This window comes from Macaca nemestrina, chromosome 1, assembly GCF_043159975.1.
Source record: "Macaca nemestrina isolate mMacNem1 chromosome 1, mMacNem.hap1, whole genome shotgun sequence".
NCBI lineage: Eukaryota > Metazoa > Chordata > Mammalia > Primates > Cercopithecidae > Macaca > Macaca nemestrina.
The window spans coordinates 6,046,822-6,062,726 of NC_092125.1; the positions used below are offsets into that span (position 1 = coordinate 6,046,822).

The 15,905-nt window shown below is 37.8% G+C and overlaps 1 protein-coding gene across 10 annotated transcripts in view; it reads left to right on the forward strand.

Moving 5' to 3' along the window:
- LOC105474672 (centrosomal protein 170) overlaps window positions 1-15,905 on the forward strand; it is a 128,195-nt gene that overhangs the window by 64,557 nt on the left and 47,733 nt on the right. For 5 of the 10 annotated variants that reach the window (XM_011729492.3, XM_011729494.3, XM_011729495.3 and 2 more), the window contains exons 9-10: window positions 958-1,601; window positions 14,687-14,836. In XM_011729492.3, coding sequence (XP_011727794.2) covers window positions 958-1,601; window positions 14,687-14,836 — 794 coding nt within the window. The remainder of the gene's footprint in view (window positions 1-957; window positions 1,602-14,686; window positions 14,837-15,905) is intronic. The other 5 variants (XM_011729501.3, XM_011729502.3, XM_011729503.3 and 2 more) reach the window with 2 other exon arrangements.

Consider the following 15,905-nt stretch of genomic DNA (forward strand, 5'->3'; position numbering starts at 1 on the left):
ATTTCGTTAATGAGAATTTTAAATCAGAAAAAAAAGTAATTTTTGTGTCATCACATCCAAAACCTAACAGAACCATGAAGGCTAACTATTTAGTGGCTTTTACTTGCTCTAAAATAGAATAACCTTTGTTAAAGAGGTGATCTTTCAAAATTCAATTATATTCTAACCTGATATGCTTCATGGGGAAGATATCTGGTAATATTTAGCACCATGCTGTTTGCCCAGTGGGTCCTTAGATCTAGGTGGAGATTTCATAGATGACCCTTTGCATTGATAGACCTCTCAGCATGCTTTATTTAACTCTTTGAAGCCACTAGGGTTTCTAATGCAAATACAGTTTTCAAAAATTCTCATAACTGGAAAGATATTTGGAAAAAATTGTGCAATAATTATTGGGGACTACAAATTTGAATCTTTTTAATAAAAAGGAAAAAATATGCTGAGCTTCTGAAAGTATTGAACATCAGTGAAGCTTAAGATTCATCACATTTTTACGATACTTGTGTTCTCATTTCCTGTGTAACAGTAAGCATTTCAGTGACGTTACCCTTTTTCTTGTCTTTTTTCATCTCTAATGCTAGAGTCAAATTTTTTATTGCTAAATAGTGTGTATAATTTGAAGGCAGAATTAATGTTTATTGATGTTAGGAATACAAATATCACAGAAATAGAACATTGATTATCTATTAAGACATTGATGAAACATTATAAAGTTAAAATTTGCAGAAAGAAAGGCGATCCTATTCAGTCATTTATAAAGGACCTCATTGTTAGTTGATAAATTTGAATGTAACCATTGCAATTGAGCAAGTTTGCAGAGCCTGTTACTGAAGAGAACATATGACTTTGGATTGAAAAGGAGGAGGGGAACAAAACAAATAGCACTTTTGTGTATGCTTCTAAATTTCTACATGGGATTTTTTCCTTCTCTATTGTGTGGTTTCTTTTTGTATCCAGGAAATAAACATGATGATGGTACGCAGAGTGATTCAGAGAATGCTGGGGCTCACAGGCGCTGTAGCAAACGTGCAACTCTTGAGGAACACTTAAGACGCCACCATTCAGAACACAAAAAGCTACAGAAGGTCCAGGCTACTGAAAAGCATCAAGACCAAGCTGTTGTAAGTCAAACTGCTTTTATGATTGCATTCTTTGATGAAGACAATCCCAGGAAAAGAAGGTCATATTCTTTTACTCAAAGTGCGGGAATCTTGTGTCAGGAAACTACATATTCACCACCACATACAAAACTTGAGAAAGCAAAATCTCCAACAGCAGATGCCAAAGTGGTTTCTTTGTCTTTACAGACTAGCTCTGCGCATCACAGAGGGGGGCATGGTGTTCCACATGGGAAATTGTTAAAACAGAAATCAGAGGAGCCATCGGTGTCAATACCCTTCCTACAAACTGCATTGTTAAGAAGTTCAGGGAGTCTTGGGCACAGACCAAGCCAGGAGATGGATAAAATGTTAAAAAATCAAGCAACTTCTGCTACTTCTGAAAAGGATAATGATGATGACCAAAGTGACAAGGGTACTTATACCATTGAGTTAGAGAATCCCAACAGTGAGGAAGTGGAAGCAAGAAAAATGATTGACAAGGTAAATAACTGAAATTTGAGTGTGATCTTAGTCGTTGTGCGGTGTATTTGACTGGTGGAAATTATTGGAGAGTCAGCATGAGATGTTGTCATGAAGTCAGTGGTTTGTGAATTTTAGGGTTTTGTTAGGGAACTGCAAGACTAACAGTAAGACCAACATGCTTTGTGATTTTATTTGCTGATACTCTGCATTTGCCTGAGTTTCATACATAAAGCTCTGTACATTTAAAAGGTTTGGACCTTTTAAATTTGTGTAAATTAAAGATAGGTTTTAAAAATATTATGCTTTGGACGTTCTTGCTTTGCATTTATTTTAAAAATAAAAAGAAGCAACCAACCAACAAACATTGCTGTAACTCTGTTAACATAAATGTAGATATTAGCCAATGACAGTTAACCACAGATTTCCCGCCTACTGATTTCATGTTGGAAGCAGATGAAAATCCATATTTTAGCTTTGTTCTTTGTCTGTATTTTTTCTTAATTTGTATTCACTGCTGTCATTGGTGATAGAAGTATATGAAAACAAAATCAGTTGGTTATGATTTAGTTTACTGGTTTAGCCAAGTATATGCCCAGTCATGATGGTTATCTACATTTCAAGTATGTTCTTTGATATTACTGGTTAGTATGTGTAAGGATTGTTGCATGGTTTAAAAAGTAATTTTTCTCGGTTTTGCCAATGGTCATGAAAGGTTGACTTTAGAATCCGCTACCAAGGTAGTTGAAAAAGTCACTGCAGTTTTTGCCATTACTTTCAATGGCAAGAACCGCAGTGACTTTTGCACCAACCTGATATTACCTCTTGAAAAATAGCAGTATCCGTTTGGCTTAACATTAATCTTTTGTTTAAATTCTTGTTACTCAAATCTGCTCCATGGGTTAGCAGCATAAATATTACTTGGAAGCTTGTTAGAAATGCAGTTTCTCAGGCCCATCCTATATATACCAAGTCAAAATCTACATTACAAATGAGATCTCCAGTTGACTAACGTGCACATTAACATTTGAGATGCACTTATTTAGATGATAAGTTTCTGGAATGGCCTCTCAGGGAGGAGGGCAAGATAAGATAACCCTTTGGGATGCAGGAAAAATATTAAAGCTTATGTTTACTTTTATTTTCATATTTTTAATTTTTATTTTGGATTGTGTCCTATAGTGTATAAAATCTCTTACTACACTGTAAAAGAGTATGTATAATTTCTAAGCATACATTTATTGTGGAGTACATGCTTAAAGTTTACCACTGGGCTGCTCAACTCCAAACTTTTGGAGACCCATTGTCTGGGAAATAGGTGAGCAATGTTATAGTTGTTAATAAGAGAAGTATAGTGTTTAAGAAACATCTAATGTTTCTTAATGACTGATCATAATGGCTGATGTTTTCCCATTAAAAGATTATTTTGCAGTGAAGGATTATATATATAGATAGAGAGACAGACAGACAGACAGAGAGCGCGTGCAATTTAAGAACATGAACACTTGTAAGCAGACAGATCTGGGATTAAATATAAACTTTGCATGTGCTAGTGTGTGCCCTTGGGTAAAGTAACCTCTTTAAGCCTCAGTTTCTTTTATCTCTGAAACAGAGGAGGTATCACTAGATTATAAAAAGAATTCAATAAAACATATAAAAGGCTTATCACAATACCCATCTTCTTATATTGCTGTATAAGTGTTACTTTATCATTACTGTTATTAGGAGTTTCCACATTTGAATCTCTACATCAAGTATTAACAAGTCCCAGAATGTTCTTTCAGCGCTGAAAGAGTCAAATAGAAAACCACAGTGGAAGTGACAGTGTGAGGACCTAGCTTGACCAGGATAGCAGAAAGCCAAGAAAGAAGTCATTGTAGCAGATGAAACTCTTCGGAAACTGCTGGATAGAGAGGGTGGCCACAAAACCTGGTTTACACCTGTTGCCTACAATTGTCATAAGCATCATTTTTTATTCTCAGAGTCCATTTTGACAGCAAATTATATGGTCTCACTATGGATCGAGAAACCCAAGGCTTTAGAGCAGGAGTCATTTAAAGGAGTAATGATAGTAGGTGCCCAGGTACATAGTTCAAAGACTTTCTTAGTTTGTATAAACCAGAAAATGAAGCTGAGACCATATTGCTGGGAAGAACAAAGCTCACTACATTGTCTTGTGACTACCAAAGAAAAAAAGCTAAGATTCCATTAGCTTGAATCCACATAAAGCTCAAAGCCATATTCGGGCTAATTACAGTCAGGCTCTGGGAAAACAAAAGCGTAGAACCAGGAATCATATGCCTGAGTTAGATGAAGTAACCTGTGGGTATGAAGAAAACAGAGACCAACAACAGCCAGAAGGAAGGCAGAAAAAGCACTTTGGGAGGATAGGAGTAGATACAGGCATCATATCAAGTTGCCTGGACGAGTGTTGTCATCCAGTTTCTCCATTTTGAAGTTTGGGTGTGTGGGATGGAAGTTGGGGCCATCAGCTGTTGTTTGTCTGAACTTAAATGCTCTTTTGTCCTGGAAACGTTCATGTGGTCTAACTCTTCTTTTTCACGTCATCATTTGAGATGTGTTCTATTTCATTGATTCGTTTATTTAGCAACTTTAATGCAACATTAACTATGTGTCAGGCTTTGTGTCTAGGAGAGGGTGATTCATAATGAAAAGACTGAGCTCTTTCCCTCAAGAAATGGCTGTGTACTGGAATAGATATACACAGACAAAAACCAAGACTTTAAAAATAAAGTTGTTGGAGGAAAGCTACCAGTAGCTTCCAAGAGGAGATCTCAGGTCTGCCTCAGAGAACATTCCTTCCTCAGAGAAGTCTTTAGTCATCCAGTGAAAAAAAAAAAAAAAAGTAGTCACTGTCATCCACTTGTTTCATTTTAATCATAAACTTTATTACTGCTTCACTAGTTCACTGTTTATTCATTTGCCTCCCCACTCCCATTGGAGAGAGACACAAACAAATGTAAACTCCATCACTGTAGGAACCTAGTGTCAGCATATAAAATGTCCTCAATAAATATTGCCAGCTGAGCTAGTGGTGAAACATATGTAATTAATCCCATAACAGGCATGCTAGGTAGAGTTTTCCGGAAATATGGAACAGCCTATTCGAAAGCACAGGAGCACACATGACTTTTTCAGAGGACCAAGTTACTTTTGAAGAGATGAGATTGGACTTGGTGTTGAAGTTCCTTATATATCATACTAAGGACTTTAATGCCAAAGGCAGTGGGGAATCATTGAAAACATTTAAGTAGGGCAATGATATGGTCAAGTCACTGTCAGAAATGTGAAGTATGGATTGAACACTGGAAATGCCAGAAGCACAGAAGGCAATCTAAAAGCTGCTGTCATGTCCAGTAGTCAATCAGCTAATGCCTAGATCTTAGGTAAGAGGTCTGGGCTAAAAATAGCCCAGATCTTGGAATCTGGGAATTATTAGACAATAGAGGGCAGCTGTCTTAGTATGTGTTGTGTTACTATATCTGAGACTGGGTAGCTTATAAAGAAAAGAGGTTTATTTAGCTCACAATTCTGCAGGCTGGGACATTCTAGAGCATAGCTGCACATATGGCTGGCTTATGTTAAGGGCTACATGCTGGGTCAAAACATGGTAGAGAAAGTCAGAGGAGAAGTGGACATACGCAAAAAGGCAAAACGAGGGGCTGCCTCACTTTATAACAGTCTACTATGAAGGGAACAAATCCATTCCCATGAGAACACGAACTCACAAGACAGCATTAATATGTTCATGAGAGATCTGCCTTTTTGACACAAACACCTCCCATAGGCCTCACCTCCCAACACTGTCACACTTTCAATTACACTTCTACATGAGTTTTGGCAGGGACAAACCACATCCAAACCATAGCAGTAATTGAATACAAAATAAGAGATGAGATCAATCAGAGAAAACGTGTAGGGTGAGAGGAACTAAAGTATGAAAATCTCAGCAACACCAACATTGATGGACAAAGGAGAAAAGTGAACAAAGGAAACTGGAAAGTATCAAACAGGAATAAGAGAAAACCAAAGGAATATGTAGCACCTTGGAATCAAAAGCAGAGTGAAGAGAAGCCAGTAAGCAACAGTATCACATGATACAATGATGTTAACTATGATGAGCACAGAATATGCCTTTTCAGTTTTTCTCCAAAATACATTGTTATTCTTGGTCTAAAGAAGATGAGCAAACCATGTATTCGCATCTTACCTTGGGAAGAGTTGTGTAACATTGAAATAGGGTTTCTTTAAAGAGATGACCAAATTAAACTGCTGTCTCCTTATTTTTCTGTGCTGGTAGTAGTTAAAAGATAGTGAGCTACCCTCTTTTTCTGTCGCCAGGTTATGAGATTACAGCATTTGGGTTTGTATTTTGGGGCTGTCTCTGTCAATAGATCACCTTATTTTATGCATGTCATCAAATTCACCTTTAAAATGTTAACACAAATACCTGATATTGATAAAGACCTCTTAAGTTTTACATCTAAGTTTACATGGAAATACACTATAAGAAAGTGCTGTTGACCGCCTAAAGGCATTTATCTCTCATAGTAGTAATATCTCTCCCAACCCTCTCTCCTTTGGCCTCTCTGATAACTACCTTCCCATCACAGTACCAGTTTCTTCTCTCCACTCTTCCATCAAAAGAGATAACCACTGAGGCAAGAGGAGGACCTCGTCAGGGTTACTTCCTAGCCTCCTAAGCTAAATAGGAGAAACTTGCGGTAAGAACAGAAAGCTAAACGTTAAATGAACAAGAAAAAATCTTGATCATTGTGGAGGGCTTGAGGAACTATCTTCTTAAAAGCGATATTTCTTCTCATCAATTTCATACCATAGACAACTCTGCCAGATACTTTTCTTGTCCCGAGTTTTGATTCTTGTTCATTGTGTCAATATATCTCCCCCACATAGCCTCTTATTAGCGTCTTTTCTTCCCTCATAGGGCCTGGTCACTGCTGGTTCTATAGGCAACAGTTGGTAGGGAAGAATCTAGAGCCAGGAGACCTGTAACAAAACTAGAAACACGGGAGGAAGAACCTTTACAGAAGTGAGTCAAACAGCTCAAGAAAGTCGGTGCTGAGGACCTGGACCCTGGGAAAATATTCCAAACCCTGAAAGTCACAGCAAGATTTAAGATGAGATCCAAGTAAGACCCAGGGAAATGATGATAAACTAGAATCAAAATCTATGTAGACAGTGCCACATAGAACTCAGAGAAAGGCAGGATGTCCAAAGTCCACTCAAATAGAAAATTAGATGTGCATGGGAACTCAAGGAGTAGAAGATCAAATAAGAGCCTTGGACAACAGGAGAAGACTTTGATAAAAGAGTCAGCATTTTTATTTTTGACTGAGCAATTTTTTCTATATTGAGAACTTTTTCTTTTTAATTTCTACCAGGAAAGTTTACTTTTGGTTTCTCTGATCAATTCTCCCCAAACCTTCTTGACCTCTGCCGCCTCCTTCCTAGGTATAAGAAACCCTCTTCTGCGATGTGAATTTCCAAAGCTTCACGAGGGAACCCTCACCTTTTATTCAGTCACAGGCCTAACATAATAGGTTTGCCCTCATTTTCCATTCTCTCTTGTTGTATGAAATTCTGTTTATTTTCCTCTTTGAGGAACTTTCCACTTACCGTGCCCTCAATCTAATAAGTTCTTCCTTGTGTTTTTGGCATGCCTAGCTTCTCATAATTCATTTTATTTATTCCTTCCATCTTTTTATTGTGGAAAATATATATAACATAAAATTTATCATCATAACAATTTTTAAGTGTAGAGTTTAGTGTTATTAAATACATTTATGATGTTGCACAACCATCACCACCATCCATCTCTGTAATTTTTTGTCTTGTAAAATGGAAACTCTATACTCATCTCATAATTCACTTTGAAGTGGCTTTTACCCACCACTGTATTTAAAGTAGCTCCATCATTCACTGCTTATATCTCTCCATCAGATTACCGTGTTCTGTTTTCTTTATAGAACTCACTTCCATCTGGTTTATTTTCTGTTTGTCTACTCTAAGATGATGTTATTTGTCTTGTTCACATCTGTATCCCTTGTGTCTAGAACAGTGTCTGGCATGTAATAGACACTCAATAAATATCTTTTGAATGTGAATGAATGAGAAAGAAAAATTTGTGACCTGCTTTTTCATTTGTTAGCATTTGTATATGATTCATTGTATATTGGCTAATTTATTTCAATGAATTTATAGATTGATTAAATCCAACCGGGGCCCCACAAAGAAATTTTTCTGCATTTTTATATGCTGAAACTAGTTTATATCTTGATTCCAAAATAACTTGTTAAAATACATAGTTTAAAACCTTCTATGTATTATAAACTTAGCTTTGTAATATTAAGTATGAAAGCTGCAAAGATAGATAGATGGATGGATAGATAGATAGATAGATAGATAGATAGATAGATAGATAGATAGATAGATAGTCTTAGAAGAAAAAGAAATGTATAAATTTTGGCGAGATGCTGTGATAAAAAGACTAGACTTACCTTTGAGTTCCTAGCAATACCTACCTGGCAGCTTCCAGCTGGAAAATCTGCTTGGCAAGGAAAGGGAAATATGATTATTGATGAACAGCCAGCTTGTAGAGACTATAAGAGGAAATGCATGACAAGGGAATGAACCATAAAGAGAAGAGAAATTGGACATTTTAATTTTAGAGGCATTAAATGAGATCTAAGTATAATTTGAAGATATTAAATAAAGAGCAAATTGAGAAAGATGTAGGAAGGGATGGGAGGGAAGAGATTATGGATGTAAGACTTCTAAGGAGTGGGGAGAATCAGGGACACAAGTTAGGTTAAGAGGGAAGACAAAGATTTAAGAACATGTTTTCACCCAGACAGAGGAGCAAAGGAAGAAGATAGAGGCTGGGCGCGGTGGCTGACGCCTGTAATCCCAGCACTTTGGGAGGCTGAGGCAGGCAGATCACAAGGTCAGGAGATCAAGACCATCCTGGCTAACACAGTGAAACCCCGTCTCTACTAAAAATACAAAAAATATAGCAGAGCATCTGACATGAGCCTGTAATCCCCGCTACTCGGGAGGCTGAGGCAGGAGAATCGCTTGAACCCGGGAGGTGGAGGTTGCAGTGAGCTGAGATCACACCACTGCACTCCAGCCTGGGCAACAGAATGAGACCCTGTCCCAAAAAAAAAAAAAAAACAAAACATAGAGTCCCATTTAAAGAAAATATGAGGTAAAATTCGTATAATATAAAATTGACTGTTTTAGCCATTTAAAGTGTACAATACAGTGGCTTTTAGTACATTCACAAGGGAGTGCAACCATCAGCACTATCTTAATTTCAGGGCATTTTCATCACTGCGAAACAAAATCTCTTCATCATGAAGCAGCCATTTCCCATTCCTTCCTCTCCCGGCCTCCTGGTACCCACACTTTTTGTCTCTATGGATTTGCTTATTCTGAACATTTTATATAAATGGAATCATACTATATATGGCCTTTTGTGACCAACTACTTTCACCTGGAATAATGTTTTCAAGGTTCACATGTGTTGTAACCTGTATCAGCTCTTCATTCTTTTTTTTTTTTTTTTAATTTTTTTTTTTGTTTTTCTTTTGAGACAGGGTCTTGTTCTGCTGCCCAGGCTAGAGTACAGTGGCGTGATCTCAGCTCACTGTAACCTCCACCTCCCGGGCTCAAGCGATTCTCCTGTCTCAGCCCCGCTAGTAGCTGGGACTGCAGGCATATGCCACCAAGCCCGGCTAATTTTTGTATTTTTAGTAGAGAGGGGGTTTCGCCATGTTGGCCAGGCCGGTCTCAAACTCCTGACCTCAGGTGATCCACCCACCTCGACCTCCCAAAGTGAGGCATGAGCCACCACGCCCTGCTCATTCCTTTTTATGGCTGAATAAATATCTTACTGTGTGCATAAACCACATTTTCTTCATCCATTCATCCGCAGATGGATAATTGTGTGGCTTCTTCCTTTGGCTGTTGTAACACTGCTATGAATGTGTGTGTACTTATATTTATTTGTGTACCAGGATAAATGATAAAATGTCTCTCCTGGCTCCCTTTCTGTGCTCTTCTAATAATTCTGTCTGGATTTTAAATTTAAAAGTTGATTACAAATATGCGATAAAAATCACAGTGTTTAATATTCAGAATAGTTTATTCCATTGAATTTTAAGGGATTTTTCTTTTTAAAAGTAAAATTAGATTTTCATGGACAGTTACAAAAATAAATTCTCCTCTTAAATCATCCTGATTTAGTTCTTTGACCCTAGTGGCTAGAATTCTGCATAATTCTTAAAGTAATTATGTGTTAAATTATTTTCATGGGCCATGGGAACCTCTACTGTTGGTTTGATCTAACAGAGACCCTGTTCTCCTTACCCAAGAAGTCTTTGCTCATTTGCTCATTGAGGAGAAAGATGTTCTGGTTATCTGAGGTTGAAACTTGACTACATTTTTACTTGGACACCTTGATGTGATTGATATACTAATGCAATACTATTATTCTGTTGTTACTTTAAAATAAGACTATAGAAGTGAGGTATTTAATCTGCCATTATATTTCTCATTTCTGTGGAAAGATGAATTCTGAATTCCAACTAATTTGGATATTTTTTAAGCTAATAAATTAGCACTATTGCTATTGAATTGTTTTGCTCTATGTTGTATTACTATATTTCTGTGCCTACATCTTACCCCACGGCACTTCTCTTCGTGCACAGTGATCTCTGTTTTCTGTCACAATCAGCAAGCTTCCTGTATCTGATGTTACTAAATGTAAATTTTGACCTCTCTGCAAATATTCAGTAGGTAGGATATTTATCACCACGAAAATTGACCCTGTATCCCCCATCCTCACCATTCTGATTTCAGAATTGGACACTGTGGACTTTCTTTGCACAGCCTGAGCTTTTAAATAATAATGACTATGATCATAATATGCTAGTGAAAAAAATCAGAATCAAACTTTTCATAGGTTTGGTTTGTATTGTACGAGTTCGTTATCTGGAGAATGTTTAGTCTCTTTAAACTTAAAACTAAAATCTAAAAATCTAGTTTGGTTCTTATGGATATTTGGTTTTAATTACAGAATATTCCTGCATGGTTCTTTCAGGTGACATCCTCTTCTTTTTATAAGCTCCTTTATTAGACCTAACCTCCTCAAAAGCAAAGACCGTCATATAGATTTTGTAATCCCCTGCAGTGACTGGCTGAGTAGCCTGCCTGCGGAGAGTAAGTGCCATTCCTCAGTAACAGGTTGTTAAAATTGTTTACAGTAGCCACGGAGCTTTGGATGTGAAATGCCAAATCCACAAATGTATTCAGAAGAAAAGATTATTTCATGTTGTTGGAGTGGGAAAGGGAGGGAGGTACTGCCTTCTTACCCCAAACCTAGAGGCCATGGGGGAGGGGTCACGGCTCATTCCACAAATAGAGATGTGTCTACTCAGATCGGGGGAACTGTAGGAGAGAACATGTGAAACCCACTTCCTACCCCCAGTACAAACGAGTTGTCTGTAAACGTCTGCCAAGCCCAGACAGCTCTGCGGGCAAGTGCAAGTTCACAAAGAAGTTTTCTACTCCTGTCCTATTTTCCTGCCTTTGATCCTACTCTGGAAGAATTAGAGACTGACAAACTTGGGGTGCAAGCATAAATATTAGGTATCTCATCTCCTTCCCCACTGTGGACTTCTAGCCTACAGAAGTTCCTAGCTGAATGAAAGACCTGGATTTTGTACTATCACATATTTGGGATTTTGATTGAGACCGGACCAGAGAAGAGAATCATGAGCCTAGAGCTGAGATACTGTGTTTGAAATACCTTTGAGGCCGGGCGTCATGGCTCACGCCTGTAATCCCGGCACTTTGGGAGGCCGAGGCGGGCGGATCCCGAGGTCAGGAGATCGAGACCATCCTGGCTAACACAGTGAAACCCTGTCTCTACTAAAAATACAAAAAATTAGCCAGACATGGTGGTGGGCGCCTGTAACCCCAGCTACTTGGGAGACTGAGGCAGGAGAATGGCGGGAACCCAGGAGGTGGAGCTTGCAGTGAGGCGAGATCGCACCACTGCACTCCAGCCTGGGCAACAGAGCAAGACTCCATCTCAAAAAAAAAAAAAAAAAGAAATATCTTTGAGCCCCTTCCAGCAGGCGGGATGACAGTAAGCAACATCTATAGTTGGTAATTGAAGTGAAGCCTTGCATGTTCCTAGGTGAAATCACCTAGGACCAGAATCTAGAATGAAAAGTGAGAGAACCTAGTATACTTGATCTTGGTTTTGAGGAGCTCTCAAGTTCTGTACAATTATCAGCCCTTTTTTTTCAGATTGTAGGTATCTTTTATAAGTGTGAAAAGTACACTAACTTTAAGTATATAGACAGTATAAAATTTATGTCTTTGTTTTCACATAAAAGTTGTCACAAGTGGATGTTTTTCTTCTTAGACGAAGAAACGAATAGATATGGATTTCAATCAGGACTGGTAGTCATTGCTATCATTAATTTTTCAAAACTATCAAAACAGATGTGAAACTTGAAGGCTTCTTTCCCCACAGCGTAGTAGGTCAGGCCCTACCACTTGTTTGGAGAAGAAATAATTGTTACTTAATAATGTATGTATAGCTGTCTCTATATGCTTTAAAAGGAATCTGTTGAGCGTCATCCAAGTATTTTCTGTCTAACTTCAGCTCCACTTCCTCACAGGATTAGTTCTGTGTGTGTTTTTTGTTGTCATTTCAAAGTGGTGTCAGAAGTGATTTAGAGAGGTTCATGATATTTTATTTGAAACTGCTGGTACTTAGATGTTTGAGGAAATCAAGTTTTTAGTGTTGATTAGAATTAAATATTAATCAGAGAATCACTCAAGGTAATTTCTAAATCACATGTCAAAGAGATGCAAAAATGCAAGTACTTATGTGGTTATTTTTACTTTCAAACTTGAGTTAGATTTTTGTTAGTAATTATAAAATAAGGAAATAAACCAGTAAAATTGGAGTTCAATGACTTGAGTTAGGAATGATTAACATTTTTAAAGACGGACACAAATAACTTGAATAGCTATAATTTGCTTTCTGTGCACGTGGGGGATAAAGGTAGAGGACACAGGTTATACTCTGGTTTTTTCACTGCTGTTAAGTCACCCTAATGTTAAGCAAAACTAAGCAGTTTTTGTTTTTTCCCTTGTGTACACTGTGCTTCCATGTATTAAAATTCATATTTGATTTAAAATAATATGTAATTTGCTCCTAAAGCAAAGATAATTTAAATATTGAGGAGTTCAAGGAATATTAAATCATAATTCTTGATAATTATGGTTATGTTAGAATTAAATATTAAGTAATAAGGCCATCTAGTGGTAAAATTTTCAAGTTTTAATGAATGAGAAAGTCTGATATCTGTTTCACTAAATGTGAACTTCAGAGCTTATCAGAGAGCTGTACTATAAGACCATTAAAACTTTATGCCAGAAAACAGTTGAGCCTGAGGTAGTTTCTCCTTAAAGAAAATGAAGGCTCTCTGGTTATATCCTAAAGATCCTGTCTGCAAATTGCTCATTCAAACACATGATATTTTTCTAGATTGTAATAATCAGAGCCACAAACAATAACTATAAAGAATAAAAATTGGGAACAAAGTGGAGATTTAATAGCAGAATAGAATGTTAAAATTTATATGCCTAAAATTTTTCCAATCTGTTCTACGACATCCAGGGCCTATTATGTGCCAGGAAATGAGTAAGACTTAGGTCCTGCCCGTAAAAGAGAAGCACACCATTGTTTGTCTTTGTATTTAGAACTTTTCAAAAGTGTTGGACATTGACAACTTGCTTTTTTAAGCAGTTAATCTTGAATACGCCTGGAATCTGCATTTCAAACAAAGGTCTTTAAGTGATTGTTAGGCAAATACAGTTTGAAAATTATGCTATCCACTGTGTTGCAATTATATAATAAAATGGCATCTTAGAAAATTATATGTGTAACTGTAACTCAGATATGTAAATGGTAAACACTGATGGGGAAGGAACAGATAAAATGAGCCACATGTTCATAGTTTTCCAACAGGTATCACAAAAATAATAGAGCAAAGAAGCTGAAAAGAAACGGAAGAGATACTCTTATTTCTAACTCTTTGCATTATTGTAGTGTTTAACAACATTATTAAATCTTTTTTTTTTTTTTTTTAAACAGGGTCTCACTTTTTCGCCCAGGCTGGAATGCCTTGGCCTGATCTCAGCTCACTGTAACCTCCGCCTCCTGGGTTCAAGCTATTTTCTTGCCTCAGCCTCCCAAGTAGCTGGGACTACAAGCGCGTGGTACCAGCTAATTGTTGTATTTTTAGTAGAAACGGGGTTTCACCATGTTGGCCAGGCTGGTCTGGAACTCCTGACCTCAAGTGATCTGCTCACCTCGGCCTCCCAAAATGCTGGGATTACAGGTGTGTGCCACCGCGCCTGGCGTATTACATCTTTTAACAAGTAAAATATGTCTTGAATATTTCTTTTTTTTTAATCAAACAGGACATTTGCTAAATGTTAAAAAAAAGGATAGTTACTTTCAGCCGGGCGCGTTGGCTCACGCCTGTAATCCCAGCAGTTTGGGAGGCCAAGGTGGGCGGATCACCTGAGGTTGGGAGTTTGAGACCAGCCTGACCAACATGGAAAAACCTTGTCTTTACTAAAAATACAAAATTAGCCAGGTGTGGTGGCGCATGCCTGTAATCCCAGCTGCTTGGGAGGCAGAGGCAGGAGAATCGCTTGAACCCTGGAGGCGGAGTTTGAGATCAGGCCATTGTATTCTAGCCTGGGCAGCAAGAGTGAAACTCTGTCTAAAAAAAAAAAAAAGAGAAAAGGAAAAAGGATGATTACTTTCACATAAGCTGTGTCTGCCTGCTTTCCTTTCCAGCTGTCACAATTAGCTGATACTGTCATTCAAGAAGTTTTCCTTAGTTTTGAAATTAACTATTAAAATTAATTTAGAATATTTTTATTTGCCTCTGAAGTTAATTATATTATTCACATATTAATCTTGTGCTCAGACTTTTCATTTTCATTTATAAAATAATTTTTCCCTCTAGGTGTTTGGAGTAGATGACAATCAGGATTATAATAGGCCTATTATCAATGAAAAACATAAAGATCTAATAAAAGATTGGGCTCTCAGTTCCGCTGCAGCAGTAATGGAAGAAAGAAAACCACTAACTACATCTGGATTTCACCACTCAGAGGTATACATCTGTTCTGTGTACCTATTTGTATGCATAAAGTATAAATTCTATTTTTTTTTTTTTTTGGTCCAAGACGGAGTTTTACTCTGTTGCCCAGGCTGGAGTGCAATGGCACGATCTCGGCTCACTGCAACCTCTGCCGTCTGAGTTCAAGTGATTATCCTGCATCAGCCTCCCAAGTAGCTGTGATTATAGATGTGCACTGCCATGCCCGGCTAATTTCGTATTTTTAGTAGAGACAGGGTTTCACCATGTTGGTCAGGCTAGTCTCGAACTCCTGACCTCAAGTGATCCACCCACCTCAGCCTCCCAAATTGTGAGGATTACAGGCGTGAGCCACCGCACCCAGCCTGAATTCTTATCATTTGTAAATTACATTATTTTAAGCAATTAATGTATCTCCTTATAAAATGCTTCTAAGAACTAAATTTTTACAAATTTATTTTCTAATGAAAGCCTAAAGCAATTTTATAATAATTCAACTTTAATTTTTATTAAGTTTTAAAAATATTATTTTGTCAATGAGGAAAATACTATGTTTCAGTAAGCAGTTAATGAGCTATATGCTCATAGTTCTGATTGGCATTATGAGATAAAACAAGAAACATATGCTGCTTATGGTTTCTTGGAAGTATATGTTTCCTGTATATCATACCAGGAAACATGCACTGGGGCACTGCCTAATAGATACAATTTATATACCTCAGTAACTGCAAATACAGTACAGCCCAGGATATACTTACAATAATATGAAACTAATTAAGGATTGCACGGCCGGGCGCGGTGGCTCAAGCCTGTAATCCTAGCACTTTGGGAGGCCGAGACGGGCGGATCACAAGGTCAGCAGATCGAGACCATCCTGGTTAACACGGTGAAACCCCGTCTCTACTAAAAAATACAAAAAACTAGCCGGGCGAGGTGGCAGGCGCCTGTAGTCCCAGCTACTCGGGAGGCTGAGCCAGGAGAATGGCGTAAACCCGGGAGGCGGAGCTTGCAGTGAGCTGAGATCTGGCCACTGCACTCCAGCCTGGGCGACAGAGCTAGAGTCCGTCTCAAAAAAAAAAAAAAA